Here is a 16,068-nt window from a genome sequence, read left to right as displayed (position 1 = left end):
TTTCAGATGTAGCCACTAATTGAGGCAAGCCCTGTCCTGATTGGGCAGGTGTTTTAGTTCTGTCTAAGATAAATATCTGATTGGATTTATTATAAAATTCTAAATAATTTTTACATTTTTAATTACAGTCCATTTCAGAAGGGATTAAATGTACATGGGATTCTGGGGTCATTTACATTTTTACAGAAGCTACTTTGGGATTTTATTTCCATCCAGATCGGCCATGTGGGTGGTTTTCTCCCTCCTCCCTGATACTGGATTACCAGCTGTTTTTTTTTTTTTTTTAACTGAACTCATCATTTTAGTTCTGTCGTTTTCCAAGCAGATGTCGTCCCTTGCATTAATAAAAAAAAGCTTGTGACCATGGCTATTTGCTATATTCACACTTTAAAAAAGGTCAGTTTGAGTTAACACAACTTCACTAATTCACACAGCAGGTAAAGTGGCCCACTTCTGATTTTCTCACTAAACCCAATGTTTTTGACCCTGGTTTCGCTGTCTTTTCAGTATGTGACCCAATGTGACCCAGTGTGACCCAATATGACCGATATTCATCTGTACAATACTTTTCAGACGTGTTTGAGAGTCTAGGATGATGATGTGGGGTAGTAACCATCCAACATCCTGAACTAACACTCTTATCTCTGAATGCAATCAAATCCTCACAGCAATGTTCCTCCAAAACCTAATAGAAAGTCTTCTTCTCTGGACAGTAGACACAGTTACTCCAGCAAAAGCAGGATCTGCTCTTATTAACACCCTTGATTTCAGAAGAAACAGTGAACGAGCAGGTGTCCCAATACTTTTGTCCAAAGATTGTAGCATGCAGGGTAAGTTTAGTCCTCACTGCGAAGTGGCTGACGCTCCTGGCTGACCCAGTATTTCTGAACAGGAGAGTGCGTTTCAGGGCTGGAGTCTTGCCTTTGTTCCCACAGAGACGACATGGTGGAGCTCTTCTCACTTCCTGTTCGGCCCTGCAGTAGAAATAGCCTGTCACGGGTAATTCCCCAACTGATCGTTCTCCGCTACATCCGCCGACGCAGAGGGTCCGACGTGGCTGTCCCACAAGAAAAGCGTGTTGTTGCAAAGAGCAATATCCTCCTGTCTTCCTATTCTGTCTCCAACGTCCGTTCCTTTTGCTGTTATTCTGACATGAGCCAGCAAACAGCCTACACTACATGGACAAAAGTATTGGGACGCCTGCTCATTCATTGTTCCTTCTGAAATCGAGGCTATTAAAAAGAGCTGATCCTGCTTTTGTTGGAGTGACTGTCTCCACTGTCCAGAGAAGAAGACTTTCTGCTAGATTTTGGAGGAGGAGCATTACTGTGAGGATTTGATTGCATTCAGTAACAGAAGTGTTTAGTGTTAGTGAGGTCAGGATGTTTGATGATAATCACCACCCCACCTCATCCTCATCATCCCCAACTCCCCAACTCATCCCAAAAGTACTGGATGGAGCTCCACTACCATCATTCCAGAGAACACAGTTCTTCCACTGCTCCAAAGCTCCTCAATGCTGGGGGGCTTTATACCCCTCTAGCCCACGTCATTGGCATTATTAGGCAGCATGGTGCCACCAATAGCTTCATGATGTTTATCTGCTCTTGCAGAGAGTCCTATTCTATTGGCAGTACTTCTTCTCTACAGGGACTAGACAAGCAGTGTATGTGTGTGCATTTGCACATCTGTGTCAGCAATGGGTGCAACTTTAAGTTGCTGAATGCATTCATTTGAAGGGGTGTCCACAAACATTTGGACATGTAGTGTACATACTCAAACACATGCTGTTGGTCATTAATTCAGGAACGTGTTACCCTGTTGGACCATTTGATATCATAAAATGATATTAAATGTTAATTAAATTTCCATCTTCATCTAATTTGTCTCCATCGGTCTGCCATATGGCACACGACCGGCAGAGGAGAATAAAACACGGGTTTGATTGAATTTAAAATTACAACCAGCAGAAGAATGTTTCAGTGTAAGGGGTGTGAATTATCCTTATTCCGAGGGGACGGAGTTACACCAGACGATTTTAGAGCATTATTAAATTATGGATTTTTTTATCCACATGACAGCATTAAAACTACTCTCTTAAGTGTGTTTTTTTTTTAATAACAGCCTGTCAGTCTATACGTCTGATCATCCAACTCCTGGACAGAGCCCAATAATACAACATACTGCAACATATCTTTGCTGTCCGTTTTTCACTTTTCTCCATAAGGTAAATCTGGCAGTTGTTCTTTATATTGTATCAGAATTTCATGATGAATGAACCAATAGAAACGCTCCAAAATGATGTGGAATAATTGACTTCCATTAAAAGTTTTTTGTCTGACAGTGCTGATATGTTGAGTATTGATCACTAGTATTCCGGTCAGTGAATGTAGATCAGTATTTGATGTGTTTAAATCACTGATATACTGTTTAATTAAGCAGGAATACACTCGAGGTTTGTGCTGTTATATGAGATATTGGCACTGTGTACTGCGGTCATAAGCACAAGGCCCTGGGCTGAGTATAGGTCTGCCTACCTAACTACCCTCCTACCGATCTACCAATCTAACAACCTACATATCTTTGTACCTACCTCTCTACCTACCCACCTGTCTACCTACCTACATATCTACTTACCTATCTACCTACCATTCTGTCTACCTACCAATCTAACAACCTACATATCTATCTACCTACCAGTCTACCTACCCACCTATCTACCTACCTGTCTACCTACCTACCTATCTATGTTCCTACCTACTTATCTACCTATCTATCTACTTACCTTCATATCTACCTACATACCTACCTATCTACCTACCTACCTATCTACTTACCTTACTATCTACCTACATACCTACCTTCATATCTGTCTACCTACCTACCTGTCTACTTACCTGTCTACCTACCCACCTGTCTGCCTACCTACATATCAACCTACCTACCTACATATCTGTCTACCTATCTGTCTACCTACCTAATTAACTACCTACATAACAACCTACCTACATATATACCTACCTATCTATGTTCCTACCTACTTATCGACCTACCTTTCTATCTACCTACCTACCTACATTTCTACCTACCTTCTTATCTACCTACCTATCTATCTACCTATCTATCTACATACCTACCTATCTATCTACTTACCTTACTATCGACCTACCTACCTTCATATCTGTCTACCTACCTACCTACCTATCTACCTACCTATCTATCTATCTACCTACATATCTGTCTACCTATCTGTCTACCTACCTAATTAATTACCTGCATATCAACCTACCTACATATATACCTACCTATCTATGTTCCTACCTACTTATCTACCTACCTTTCTATCTATCTACCTACCTACCTTCCTACATGTCTACCTACCTTCCTATCTACCTACCTATCTATCTACATACCTACCTATCTACCTGCCTACCTGTCTACTTACATATCGATCTATCTGGCGCTGGCCAGATATAGATAAAGATAAAGGGTTCTTTAAGGGTTCTGTATAGAATGGTGGCAACTCAAAGAACTGCTCAGAAGCTTCAGTGTCAAAGGGATTTCTGCCTTGGTGGATAAACGTTAGTAGATGGTTCTACGTAACTCCAAAAACGGGTTTCAGTCTCAGTGGATATAGAACCCTTTTTGCTTACAGTGTAGTGTCTGTGTATACCTCTCTGGGCTACTGTCTGGAGACCGTCCAGCTGAACGCCCACTGCTCTGTAATTCCAGGACTTAACAGGATTAAGTTGCAGATGTAAAACTCCGAATCGAACCGATCCGCAGCAGTAAATGACTTTGGATCAAAGCTCTTAAAAGGAGACGGTGTCCTGCAGAGGATTCAGTGTGGGCTGTTTTTAATACGGCGCACTGACCCAGACCTCTGTCTGCACAGATGAAGACTGACCGCCATGCAGGCTTTTATACGACGTATTGATTTTACATCTGTTTACTGCGTGATAATTGTTTGTCTGCCGCAGTCCCTGCGTCCTGCTGGACTTCCCGGATCTGGCGGGGGGGCTTGTGTCGGAATATTAGACATGTCTCTGAGAAAAACAGCTGCTGAGAGACTGAGGGAGCTGAAGCTAACATAGCGGCAAATCGACACCCTTCAGCGCACCATCATTATTTAACATGTTCAGTTTGGCTTCGGTATTTTAATTCCTTTAAACCTGTTCGCTGTGTCAGTTATCACCCAATTCACTCGCAACCCCCGAGACCTTCTGTTGCGAAGTTGCTGCAGCCGTTTGGTTCTTTTCTGCAAGCCCCTAGTGGTCGCTCTGGTGTAATCTGTGTTTTTTGGTGTCAATCTTCCTCCAGATGAGTTAGGATGGTCACAGTGTTCACAGTAAAATAGAGCAGTGTGTAGAATCCACCATGTTTCCTTACTGCTGCATAGAAGATGGACAAGGCTTCCCTTCTTGTTGGATGCGCTGTGTTTTTTCCAGAGTGAGTGCAGGTGTGAACTCATTCAGAGGGCAGAAATGTTGGGCTTTTTAGATCACCTCTTTTACAGATCAAGTAAATGCAGCCAGTGAGGATTATGTTATCAGTAGCAGGGAGGGGTTTAAAGGAAAGAAGGAAAGGTTGGTGCTAAATATCCCAGCAGCCCACTCTGCATCATTTCTGATTTTAAAAGATTATATTTTCAGAACATCTCCAAAACATCAGGCAGGTCTTGTGGAGTGTTGCAGTGCTCAGTACCTACCAGAAGTGCTCCAAGAAAGGACAACCAGTGAACCAGCGACTGGGTCTTGGGCACCCAAGGTTCAGTGATGCTCATGGAGGCCCCACCCACCTTACAACTTACCCTCCTCATGCCACTAGAACAGCTCTGACTCATCTGAACGTGGACCCCACACCTTCAGAGGTCTTGTTCTTTGGTATCTGGCACCAAGACTAACGTTAGCAGCAAATCCTTTAAGTTCTGTAAGTTGTGAAGTGGGTGGGGCCTCCATACCTACCTATTTTCCTATTTACCTACCTATCTACCTACCTTCCTATCCATCTACCTACCTATCTATTTACATACCTTCCTATCTATATACCTACCTGTCTACATACTTTCCTATACACCTACCTATCCATCTACCTACCTTCCTATCTTTCTACCTACATTCTTGTCCATCTACCTACCTATCTACCAACCTTCCTATCTATCTACCTACATGCCTTTCTGTTCATCTACCTACCTTCCTATTTTTCTACCTACCTACCTATCTATTTATATACCTATCTACCTACCTACCTTCTTGTCCATCTATCTACCTTCCTGTCTATCTACCTACCTATCTACTTACCTGTCTACCTACCTATCTAACGCTATACATCCCTGCCTATGCATCTACTTTCCTATCTACATACCTTCCTATATACCTACCTACCTATCTACCTACCTTCCTATCTATCTACCTACATATCTACCTACCTACCTACCTTCCTGTCCATCTACCTACCTATCTACCAACATTTCTACCTATCTACCTACCTATCTACTTACCTACCTTCCTGTCAATCTACCTACCTACCTACCTGTCTACAAACCTTTCTACCTATCTACATACCTACCTACCTTCTATCTCACTTCTATCTACACATCTATCTATCTATCTATCTATCTATCTATCTATCTATCTATCTACCTACCTGTCTACCAACCTATCGATCTATAGACCTCCTGCATATGCATCTACCTTTCTATCAACCTACCTACATGCCTACTTACCTATCTATTATTTCTGATTTTCAGAATGTATGCAGTAGTCAGTACCTTTAAGTCCTGTAAGTTGTGAGGTGGGTGGGGCCTCCATGAGCATCAGTGAACCTTATGTGCCCATGGCCTTTTGCTGCTTTACCGGTCGCCCTGTCTTGAAGCACGTTCAGTAGGTCCTTTCAGACCACTGCATCTACAGAGAACACCCCACAAGACCTTCCTGATGACCAGCCATCATCTAGAACATCACAGTTTGGTCTCAGATTCTTACACTTGCCCATTTCTCCTGCTTCAGCACCTTCATCACCTTCAAGAACTGACTCACTGTTCACTTGCTGCCTGATATGTAGATCCCACCCCTCGACAGGAAGGCACTGGACCCAGATCATCAGTGTAATTTACTGAGAATCTGGTTTTAATGTTATGGCTGATAGGTGTATAGGCTGTATGTATATATAGTGTAGTGTAGGCCCTCTTTCAGAGCTGTAATTAACGCGGCCGTCTCCGCAGGTTGCTGTAATTACGAGCTCTTTAACAGGCCAGGTGGCTATCTTGTCTTTTGTCGGGGAGCTGTTTGCAGTGTTCGTGCCGCGCTTTCATTATTCAGTTTATTCAGTTTAACATTTCCACCTGCTAAGCGCCCTTCCCGCACTTCCTCCACTGCGCTGCTTGTTTGTTTCCATTTTGCCTCCGTCGCCCTGATCCTGTGTGTGCTGTTCTCTTCCCCTGCCTCTGTTTTGCTTATGCGCTCATGCTCTCCTCACCCCCTCCCCTGAGACCCGTCTTGTTTATTTTGCCATCTTGCACATCTTTCTCTCTCGCGCTCGGCAGCCACGGTAATCTCTCTTTCAAATATTTGTTTCTTCCGTCTGAGGCTTCCTCGTCTCCTCCTCCTCTTCCTCATCCTTCTTCTTCTTCTCCTTCCTCCTCGCGGCCTCTTCCTCCATGTCCCTGCAATCTCAACCGAGCCACAGCCACTTTTACTCTTGCCACCTTCAATACAAATCTATTCCCGGCTGTTCCCGGCGAGCCGCTCGACTCCGGGAGCCGTAATTTTCCTCCGGAGGAAAAAAGAAAATTCCTCAAAAATGACTTATATGAGTCTTTTCCTTCCATCCCGCCCGAAACAGACCGGATTTTCCTTTTTTTCCCCACCTGTTTCTTGTCACACTCGGCGGCCGGTGAGAAAAGCGGATGATGGATTGCCAGGAGACGCGTTCAGCCCCAGAAAGTAATTACCAACTTTGCCTGGGGCTGGAAATTTAGGAGATAAGCCCTTTCTGGATGGTCCAGGTGGACACAATGAGACACGGAGTGAAGGTCAGGATGCTGCTCCTCCACCAGAGCAGTGCTATTATAATGAGGCCACCAGGTTTACGGCTATCATTTCAATGACACAGGCTAAACCACAACAACAGAGAGTGACTCCACACTGCCTCCACACTGCCTTCACACTGCCTTCACACTGCCTCCACACTGACGCCACACTGACTCCACACTGACGCCACACTGCCTCCACACTGCCTCCACACTGCCTTCACACTGCCTTCACACTGCCTCCACACTGACTCCACACCGTCTTCACACCGCCTCCACACCGACTCCACACTGCCTCCACACCGACTCCACACTGACTCCACACTGCCTCCACACTGCCTTCACACTGACTCCACACTGACGCCACACTGGATAATAACAATAATAATAATAATAATTATTATTATTATTGTTATTATTATTATTATTATTATTATATAAGTATTATAATTTATGAGTACAGTGCATTACTCATCAGTTGACAGTTGAGTTACATGTAAGTCAATAATTAGTATTTTTATGAAATTACTAACTTAACTTTAAGTCTTATTAATTATAGGTACAGTGAATTACTCGTTAATTACTCAGTACACAATACTACCAATCACTCTCATTATACAGAACATATTATAAAAGAATAATTAACCATGTTTGGAGGCTGTACTTTAGCCTGGCTAGCTCTCACTGTGAGTTGTATATGGGGGGGGGGGGGGGGGGGTCTCTCATTATTTTCTGTGGGGGTCTTAGTTACAGTAGCAGTATGTGAAACTACACATCTGTAGTTTAAAACTACTTTAAAACAGTGCTCTATTATGCCACCAAGAGGCGATTCAAATAATATAGTTGTGAATTCTAGGACTTTTACACACACACACACAGTCTTCAGGGAAAATCTGGAGATCTGTCCCACTACGATGAAAACTCATGGATGGCATAGCTATGGCAACATGAGAAGATGACCAAAAGCACGTTCTACTGAAATCTAGAACATTACGTCCATTAAATCCAAGGCACGTTTTAGCCCACATTAGGTCTTGCACCCCTATCCAGTACACATGGAAGGGTTGAGGGGTTAACTGGTGCCCTGGTTCTCTAATTGTGAGCAGGGAAGGCTTTGCAAACTGCAAGGCCAGCCAGTAGAAGACAGGAACCAGTGGATGAGTGTGAAATGTAGGACAGATCCCTCTCCCAGGCTGGGTTAATTGCTCCCTGTCAACCTCTGGGAGAAATGCTGAGAAATGAACTGTCAGCACAACATGTGTTTGGGGCCGTGTGGGTGGGTTGTGGATTTTCCCATTTTTCCCATTTCGCCGCTCTCTGCTGAGGCTCATACAGTAATGTAGGAGTGTTTTGACAACATAATTGCGGGAGAAAGGTGCTCGTTAAGCTCGTTAAGTCACTTCTGACGAGGCGCGCTTGACATATAATCAAAGGAACAGATTATTATGTATGCAAACATGTTGTGAATAGCAGCTCTGCACGGCTTTCCAGGGACGTTTTACATTTCTCCACGCTTTTCTCTCCGCTCTCGTGTCGGTGTGAGTGCGTGCAGGCATTTCCATTACCATCTGTGGAGCACATGCACTTACAGGCAGAAATGCACGCACACACATATATACAGGTATATACAGTAAATGTATGAATATACGATGTAATTTATTTATTTAATTTTTATTCGTTTAAAATAAATTCCCAGTGGAAATAATTAGAAGATCAACTGCGTTATTCAACTCAAACCTTCTGAGGGAAGCAACGAAGCCATTGTTACCTAATTTGAACCTCAAAAGTGCAGATTTCCTCTTTTTACAGTAGATGATACCGTAAAAAAATTGTACCACCCTTGAATCAAGTCATTTTCAGTCCAAAATTAGAGAAAAGCTGAAAATATAGAACGATACCAATCATCAGATCCACCTTTACTGTCTTTACAGCTTGCATTCTTTTCAGGAGACTCGCTTTCAGAGTTTCGGTCCAAGATCCAAATCATATCACCATATCTGTCAAACATGGCGGTGGGAGCGCTTCTTAGAAGTCCATCCAAGTCCTCTCAAACACATTCAGTGACTGCCTGGACTCTGAACGGGCCAGTCCAGCTGCTTGAGCAGGGATCCAGATATACATTAAATGGACAAAAGTATTGGGACACTTGCTCGTTCATCGTTTCTTCGGAAACCAAGCGCATTAGAAAGAGTTGATCCTGCTTCTGTTGGAGTAACTGTCTCTGCTGTCCAGAGAAGAAGACTTTCTACTAGATTTTGGAGGAGGATCATTGCTGTGAGGATTTGATTGCTTTCAGGCAACAAGAGCGTTAGTGAGGTCAGGCTGTTGGATGATGATCCCCACACCATCTCATCCTTACCCAGCTGACCAAAGTGCTGGATGGAGCTCCACCATCCATCATTCCAGAGAACACAGTTCTTCCACTGCTCCACAGCTCAAATCTATACCCCTCTACCCCCATATATATATATATATATATATATATTTGCCTGTGTGTGCAGTACATGTCTTTGCCAGCATCTGTCAAGCCCATACATACACACACACACACACACACACACACACACACACACACACACACAGGTAAGCTTATGGTGGAGCTGATAAAAATCAATGAGGTGTGTAATAAACACACATTGCCTAATGCTTTCCACAGCAGCATCAGCGCCGATATAACATTAATCTAATGACCTGACACACGATATTAACATCTGTCTCTAGCTAAACACCATACACACTCACATTCTCTTTCTCTCTCACACACACACACACACACACTGAGGAGATGAAGTTTACTGCTGTACCCAGAAAAAACACATAAATACAGGCAGCCTAAAGGTCCCAGCTGTGTTCAAAAATATAGGAAGGCTCAGTGTGTGTGTGTGTGTGTGTGTGTGTGTGTGTGTGTCCTGTATTGTATTACAGGTATGTGCAAGCAGCCTAAGCAATAACTGACTCATTCACTCTGTTCACGCTGTAGTTTTGTGGTCATGAGTACTGAAGAGATGGATTTACACTTGCTAGGCACTTTATTAGGAACCTACTGTGAGTGAGTCTCTGCTGAGCCACTGCAGCCTCAGCTTTCTGTTCTTGGCGGACAGAACTGAACCCTGATGTGGTCTTCTGCTGTTGTAGCTCTGTATCCTCCTAAAGGTTGGATGAGGTGGTGGTGTTCGTTCTGAGGTGCTTCTCTGCTCTCCACAGCTGTACAGAGGGGTTATCTGAGCTACTGTAGCCTTTCTGTCAGCTCTAACCAGTCTGACCATTTACTGTTGACCCCTCTCATTAACAAGAACTGCAGAACTGTCTTTATTCTACAATGTTGAGCAAATCTAGAGTCTGGAGGAACCGAGCTCTGTTCTTCAGACTAGCTCACCGACAAGATCTCACTACTTTCTTTGTTCAGAATGAGAAGCTCTTGTTTCTCCTTTTTACTGGATTGATGTTCACCTGCTTTATCTGTTCTGATGAGATCTGGAGCTTCTACAGGAAAAAAGAAACCCTAATGATGGGATTAGTGGCAGTTCTGTATAAATATTATATATATATATATATACCAACCCATCTTACCCCCACCTTCCTGATTTCTGCAGTTCGAGAGAGAAAGCATGATAATTTATACTCTGAAAAGTTATCTGTCTCCAAATATTGTGTAAATATAGTGCGGTCAGTGGGGTCAGCCTGTTGACCAGTAAGAGCAGCAGTGTTTGAACATCCTTCACTTTCCTTTCCTCTGTAGTTACACAGAAAAGTGAAGGATAGACTGCTGTGAGGCTGGACTCAGACAGGCTGGATTGAGTGGAGCACAAATGCCATGAAGGAGAAACTGCCTCTCTCTCTCTCTCTCTCTCTCTCTCTCTCTCTCTCTCTCTCTCTTTCTCTCTCTCCTGGCATGCACTTACCGTGTCCTTGCTGTGTTGTGTTCTGACTGTTGGGTCTCCCAGTGGTCCCTCTCCCCTTCTTCTTCACTCATTCATCACCCACTCCTCCAGCAGGTTACACATTTGGCTCTGACTGAGGTGGTCCTGCTGAGCTCAGGCAGGTAGATTAGACGGAGCAGTGGATTGATGGAAACTGGAGTGGTTTAGAGTAAAGCCATCATAGTGAGTCGTGGAGCTGAAAGAACAACAAGAAGAAATGTAGTTTTAACTAGGGCTGGGCGATATGGTAAAAATACTGTATTACGATGTTTATTACGATATGTAATCACAAAGTAAATTTACATTTACATCTTATCCAGAGCGACTTACAAATGTGCTTTGCTAATTACCTCAGGTGGATTAGACACTACTAAACACAGTAAGTCAGTAAGCAGGCCACTCTACTATTCGCCCAAGTCCTCTCAGAAGAGGAGGGTCTTCAGTCTGGGTTCGAGGACAGCGAGCGTTGGACTCTGCTGTTCGGACACCCAGGGGAAGTTCGTTCCACCACTTCGGTGCAGGACAGTAAAAAGTCTGGACGCTCGTCTTCCGTGGATCTTAAAGGATGGCGGGTCGAGCCGAGCCGTACTTGAAGCTGGAAGGGCTCTCGGTGCAGATCGGCTTTTGACCATCGCCATCGAGTACGGAGGGGCTGGTTGGTCCAGTCTTGGCTTTGTAGACCAGAGTCAGGATTCTGAATCTGATGAGCTGGCAGCAGCTACAGGAAGCCAATGAGGAGAGAAGGCAGCGGAGATGGAGCTGAACATGGCTGAATTTAGGAACGTTGAAAACGACCCGACCCGTGCCGCTGTGTTCTGGATGAGTTGCAGGGGTCTGATGGTGCACAGAGGGAGACCAGCCAGAAGAGAGCTGCAGTGGTCAAGTCTTGAAGTGACGAGAGACTGAACGAGCACCTGGTCGACTCTCTAGAGAGGAAGGGTCGAATTCTTATAAATTACTATTGAGATCCTCTCCTGTACTGCTGCTCTTCATCTAATTAACCCAGTCTAATTACACTGTTAGTAATGAAATCTGCAGCTGAGCAGTGTTTATTAAGCACTAATAGTCTCGTCCATATGATAAAAACTTACTGTTATCACCATAATAAATTTTATCACGATACGATAAAATATCGTCATATTGCCCAGCTCTAGTTGTGACCTTTAGAGGTCTGGAGCTGTATATTTAGAACCTTGATCTGGAGATATGAGGTAATCTGACATCATTTATAAAACGGAATATAATATAAATATCATTTTCCTGTGAGGAGAAAGTTTACCCCCCACATTTATCACTCCTTCAGATGTGTAGAATCAGACTCAGCGGCAGATGATCAGAACATGGTTGGAGAGGATTATTTTGGAGGAGTCTGGAGTCTGATTTAAACCTCAGACGTTTAGTCTGGTCTGATCTTGATTGATGGTTGAAGTGAGGGGTGAAGAAGATCACCATCATGGCCAGATCCAGAGAGCTCTCTGAGGCCTTCAGAAAGAAGGGTGGAGGTGCAGAGGAGTCTGCAGATGGAAGGGGGTTAAAAAGATCTCAGAACGGTTAGAGATCAGACGCTGTTCCACAAGAGGAACAGCTGACCAACATGACCAGATCAGACCATCCTAGCAAGTTCAGCCCAACAGCAGAACCTCAAGATGAGTAATGACATCTTAACCAACACTAAAATATCGTCAGGGTAGCAGATGGATATATCCTCACCTCAGCTGATGTTACAGTACAACATCTACCATCAGAAAGAGAGACTGAACCAGTCTGATTTTAATGGGTGGGGTGGAAGGAGGAGACCCTTACTGTCAGAGGAAAAATCATCATCAGGGCTAAAGCGCACTGTCCCAGAAGTCCTGGTCCTGATCTAGGTGTTCTCTGGCAAACTGGACTCTTGCCCTGATGTCTAGTTTGTTTGTTTTTAGTTTGTTTAACAAAAGAGTTTCCTCCTTGCTTACCTTCCACGAAGATCAAGCTTGGTTCTGTCTCTTTCTGATGGTAGATGCTGTATTTGACATCAGCTGTGGAAGATCTACCTGCTACCCTGATGACATTTTTTAGGACTTTTAGGGACTTCTTCAACCATCTTGTGGTTCTGCTCTTCTGGGATTGTCTGACCTGGCCACGTTGGCCAGTCGTTTAGTCTCTTTCTGATGGTAGATGCTGTACTTTGACATCAGCTGTGGCTTTAGGATCGTTTATGTAAAGTATATATATATATATATTTATATAGCAATAACGTTCCATCAGATTCAGCTACTGATGAAACCTTCTGTCCTACTGACAGACACTGAAGCAGACTATTAGAATATCTAACTTATATAACTTAGAATAATATACACAACTATCACATTCAAACCAATAATAATAATAATAATAATAATAATAGTAATGATAATAATATGAACACCACTTATGAAAAAGTAATAATGATGTGATGATCCAGAATGGATTTGTTTATCTCTGAATCTCCTCAAAATAATCTCTCTCTCTCTCTCTCTCTCTCTCTCTCTCTCTCTCTCTCTCTCTGTCTCTCTCTCTCTCTCTCTCTCTCTCTCTCTCTCTCTCTGTCTCTCTCTCTCTCTCATTCTCTCTCTCTGTCTCTATCTCTCTCTCTCTCTCTCATTCTCTCTCTCATTCTCTCTCTCTCTCTCTCTCTCTCGCAGGTGTTCCGAACAACATTGGTCCCGTCAGTAAGTAACTGCTTCTCACTCCCTCAGGCCGAGACGACGCACGACGCCTGGCTTAATGCTTATCACAGAGCTGAAACGTCCACTTGCTGTCCAGCGTTCATTTCTGACTGAGACCTGACCGGGGGGTTATGGGTTTATGGCTAGGAAGCATTAATTACAATATTTCTTTAGCATGGCAGGACGGGTGCGCCACTTCGCCTCTCCTCCAATAAGTGGTGAGGAGAGAAAGTACCTGTTATGCATACAGACCACTCCAGCGGTTGCTCCTGCTCCTCCTCTCCTCCTCATATATATTATAAATAAATGGCACATGCGCTTATTGAAGCCCGAGACCTCTCCACAAGTAAGATGAGGAAAAGGTCATTTTAATATGAGCAATGCGGCAGCGCACGGTATTATCTAGTCCAGCCGGGGGGGCCCTGAGAACCGGCAGACGGCTAGAGTTACTGCAGCTGGGAGGCTCAATAGCAGAACAGGAGCCAGAGAAATATTGAACAAGTCAAAGTGCATTCAGAGCCCAGCTGTTTCCACATCAAGCCTCCTCCCCACGGGGCTTTCTGGAACCTTCTCTGCGGGCCGAACAAACCCGCCTCTATTCTCTGCACAAAGCGACGCCCAATTCCAGTCCTTTGTGGAAGTCGTGTTCGAGCCGTTCTACTGTGGGAAAGGTGCTGCTCCAGAAAAGGGGCTTAATAGTTGTTTATTTTTAGAACCTGCATCTGCGTGTATAATGTAAGGTTATAGAAACGGAGTGCATTCATGGACTGCAGGTCTTAAAACCTGCATTTCTGTGTGTTTTAATACTCGTTAAAAGCTTAATAACATGCTTAATTATCAAAACCATGAATTATATTAATACTGCTTAATAATTAATAATATATGTAGATTTATACAAATGAGACACCAGCAGATACGTTGACATGTTTGATTAGCTAATCAAATTAAATTAGATTATTTGTCACATATACAGTCATATATGATACACATAATGCTTAGATAACTGTCCAATCACATGATGATGATGGGAAAAATATATATATATGTATATAATAATATATACTGTATATACTGAAATGATCTATTTCACATTAGTTTTCTCTCAGTTTAATTAGGTGTTTAATTTCCCTGATAAATGTGATCTTAAATGTGATCTTTACTTTTGAAGTGGAAGTAATTATGGATATTTATGTTATTAGAACTTTATACAGTTGTCCTGGACATATCTAAAATTCATTTTGTATTGTTATTAATGTTAGTAGTGGTAGTTTTGTTTCTAATTAATATATAAAATGTACTCAAATTTAATTCAAAAGTAAGTATTAATTCATTTATGTATTAAAGTAACAACATTTATATATTTTTTTATTATATATGTTATTGTGTATCAATATTTTTTACCCAAATTTCCTCCACAATTTAAGATTAGCCGATTATCCAACCCGCTTGTTAGTAATCTCATAGTTCTCACACGTAGTCCCAACAATTGTGCTCTCTCTGGCCTTGGCTGCTGATGGCACACAGCATGACCTCGGATTGAAAGGTCATAGTGGCAGCCAGTTATCCGTCTCGACCACTCGGAGCATGTGTATCAATATTTATGACAGATGCCTACTAATTATTATAACTGTCTGAAATTTGATGTTAAGTGTATCTGCTGACATGGTGCTTTTATGTTGCTGAAAATACTAAAATTTAAACACTGAACACTATAGAAGTTCACATGTTTCAACATGAAAAGGTTGCTGCTGTCATGCAAAAGCCTTGTATCTCCCTTTTTTCCAGTTTTCACTATTTGGCACATTGTGAATCTGGCAGTTATTCTTTATATTGTCAGATAAAATAAAATAATAATAAAATAATACAATCCTTTACATTGACTTCCATTGAAAGTTAAGAAGTGTTTTCTTCTCCCGTAAAGCTGCTGTGTTGGAGATACGAGGATTTTGAGTGACAGATGTTATTTTACTTCTTAAAGCAAATAGTTTGCCATGCTTAAAAAACAGAATCCCTTTATCTTAAGTTATTACTGCATATAAAATATGAATATGACCAGTGATCCCAAAGGTTTGAACAGTGGCGCTCATTTTACTACAGCAAGCTACACCTATCTCCAGATACTGTACTCAAGAGCGCTCTACTGGTCTCAGAAGACTAGTGGTCTAGACTAGTGGTCACCAACCATGCTTTAGGAGGTTCCTGAGGAGTTCAGGCTAGTTCAGACTTCAGGACTTTGAGTCAGAGGATAAAACCCAGCAGGACAGTAGATCTCCGGGGGTTTGGGGACCACATGCCGATCTAGAATATAGGTGTAATAACCCTCCAAAGCCAAGGCTTGCCTCCAGTGCCTCAGATATGACAGAAATGAACTCTGGACCAAGTTGACAGCACCTCATTCCTCAGAACTCTCACCCTCCGTCATTGTGTATCA

The 16,068-nt window shown here is 42.8% G+C and overlaps 1 protein-coding gene across 6 annotated transcripts in view; it reads left to right on the top strand.

The window, feature by feature from the left end:
- ntng1a (netrin g1a) overlaps positions 1 to 16,068 on the top strand; it is a 181,088-nt gene that overhangs the window by 130,318 nt on the left and 34,702 nt on the right. For 5 of the 6 annotated variants that reach the window (XM_072679257.1, XM_072679255.1, XM_072679254.1 and 2 more), the window contains exon 5: positions 13,614 to 13,640. The exons of the other annotated variant lie outside the window; for it this stretch is intronic. In XM_072679257.1, coding sequence (XP_072535358.1) covers positions 13,614 to 13,640 — 27 coding nt within the window. The remainder of the gene's footprint in view (positions 1 to 13,613; positions 13,641 to 16,068) is intronic. 6 annotated transcript variants of the gene reach the window in all.

The sequence above is a fragment of the Salminus brasiliensis genome, chromosome 5 (genome assembly GCF_030463535.1).
Source record: "Salminus brasiliensis chromosome 5, fSalBra1.hap2, whole genome shotgun sequence".
Lineage (NCBI taxonomy): Eukaryota > Metazoa > Chordata > Actinopteri > Characiformes > Bryconidae > Salminus > Salminus brasiliensis.
This window is presented reverse-complemented; position numbering and strand designations above follow the sequence as displayed.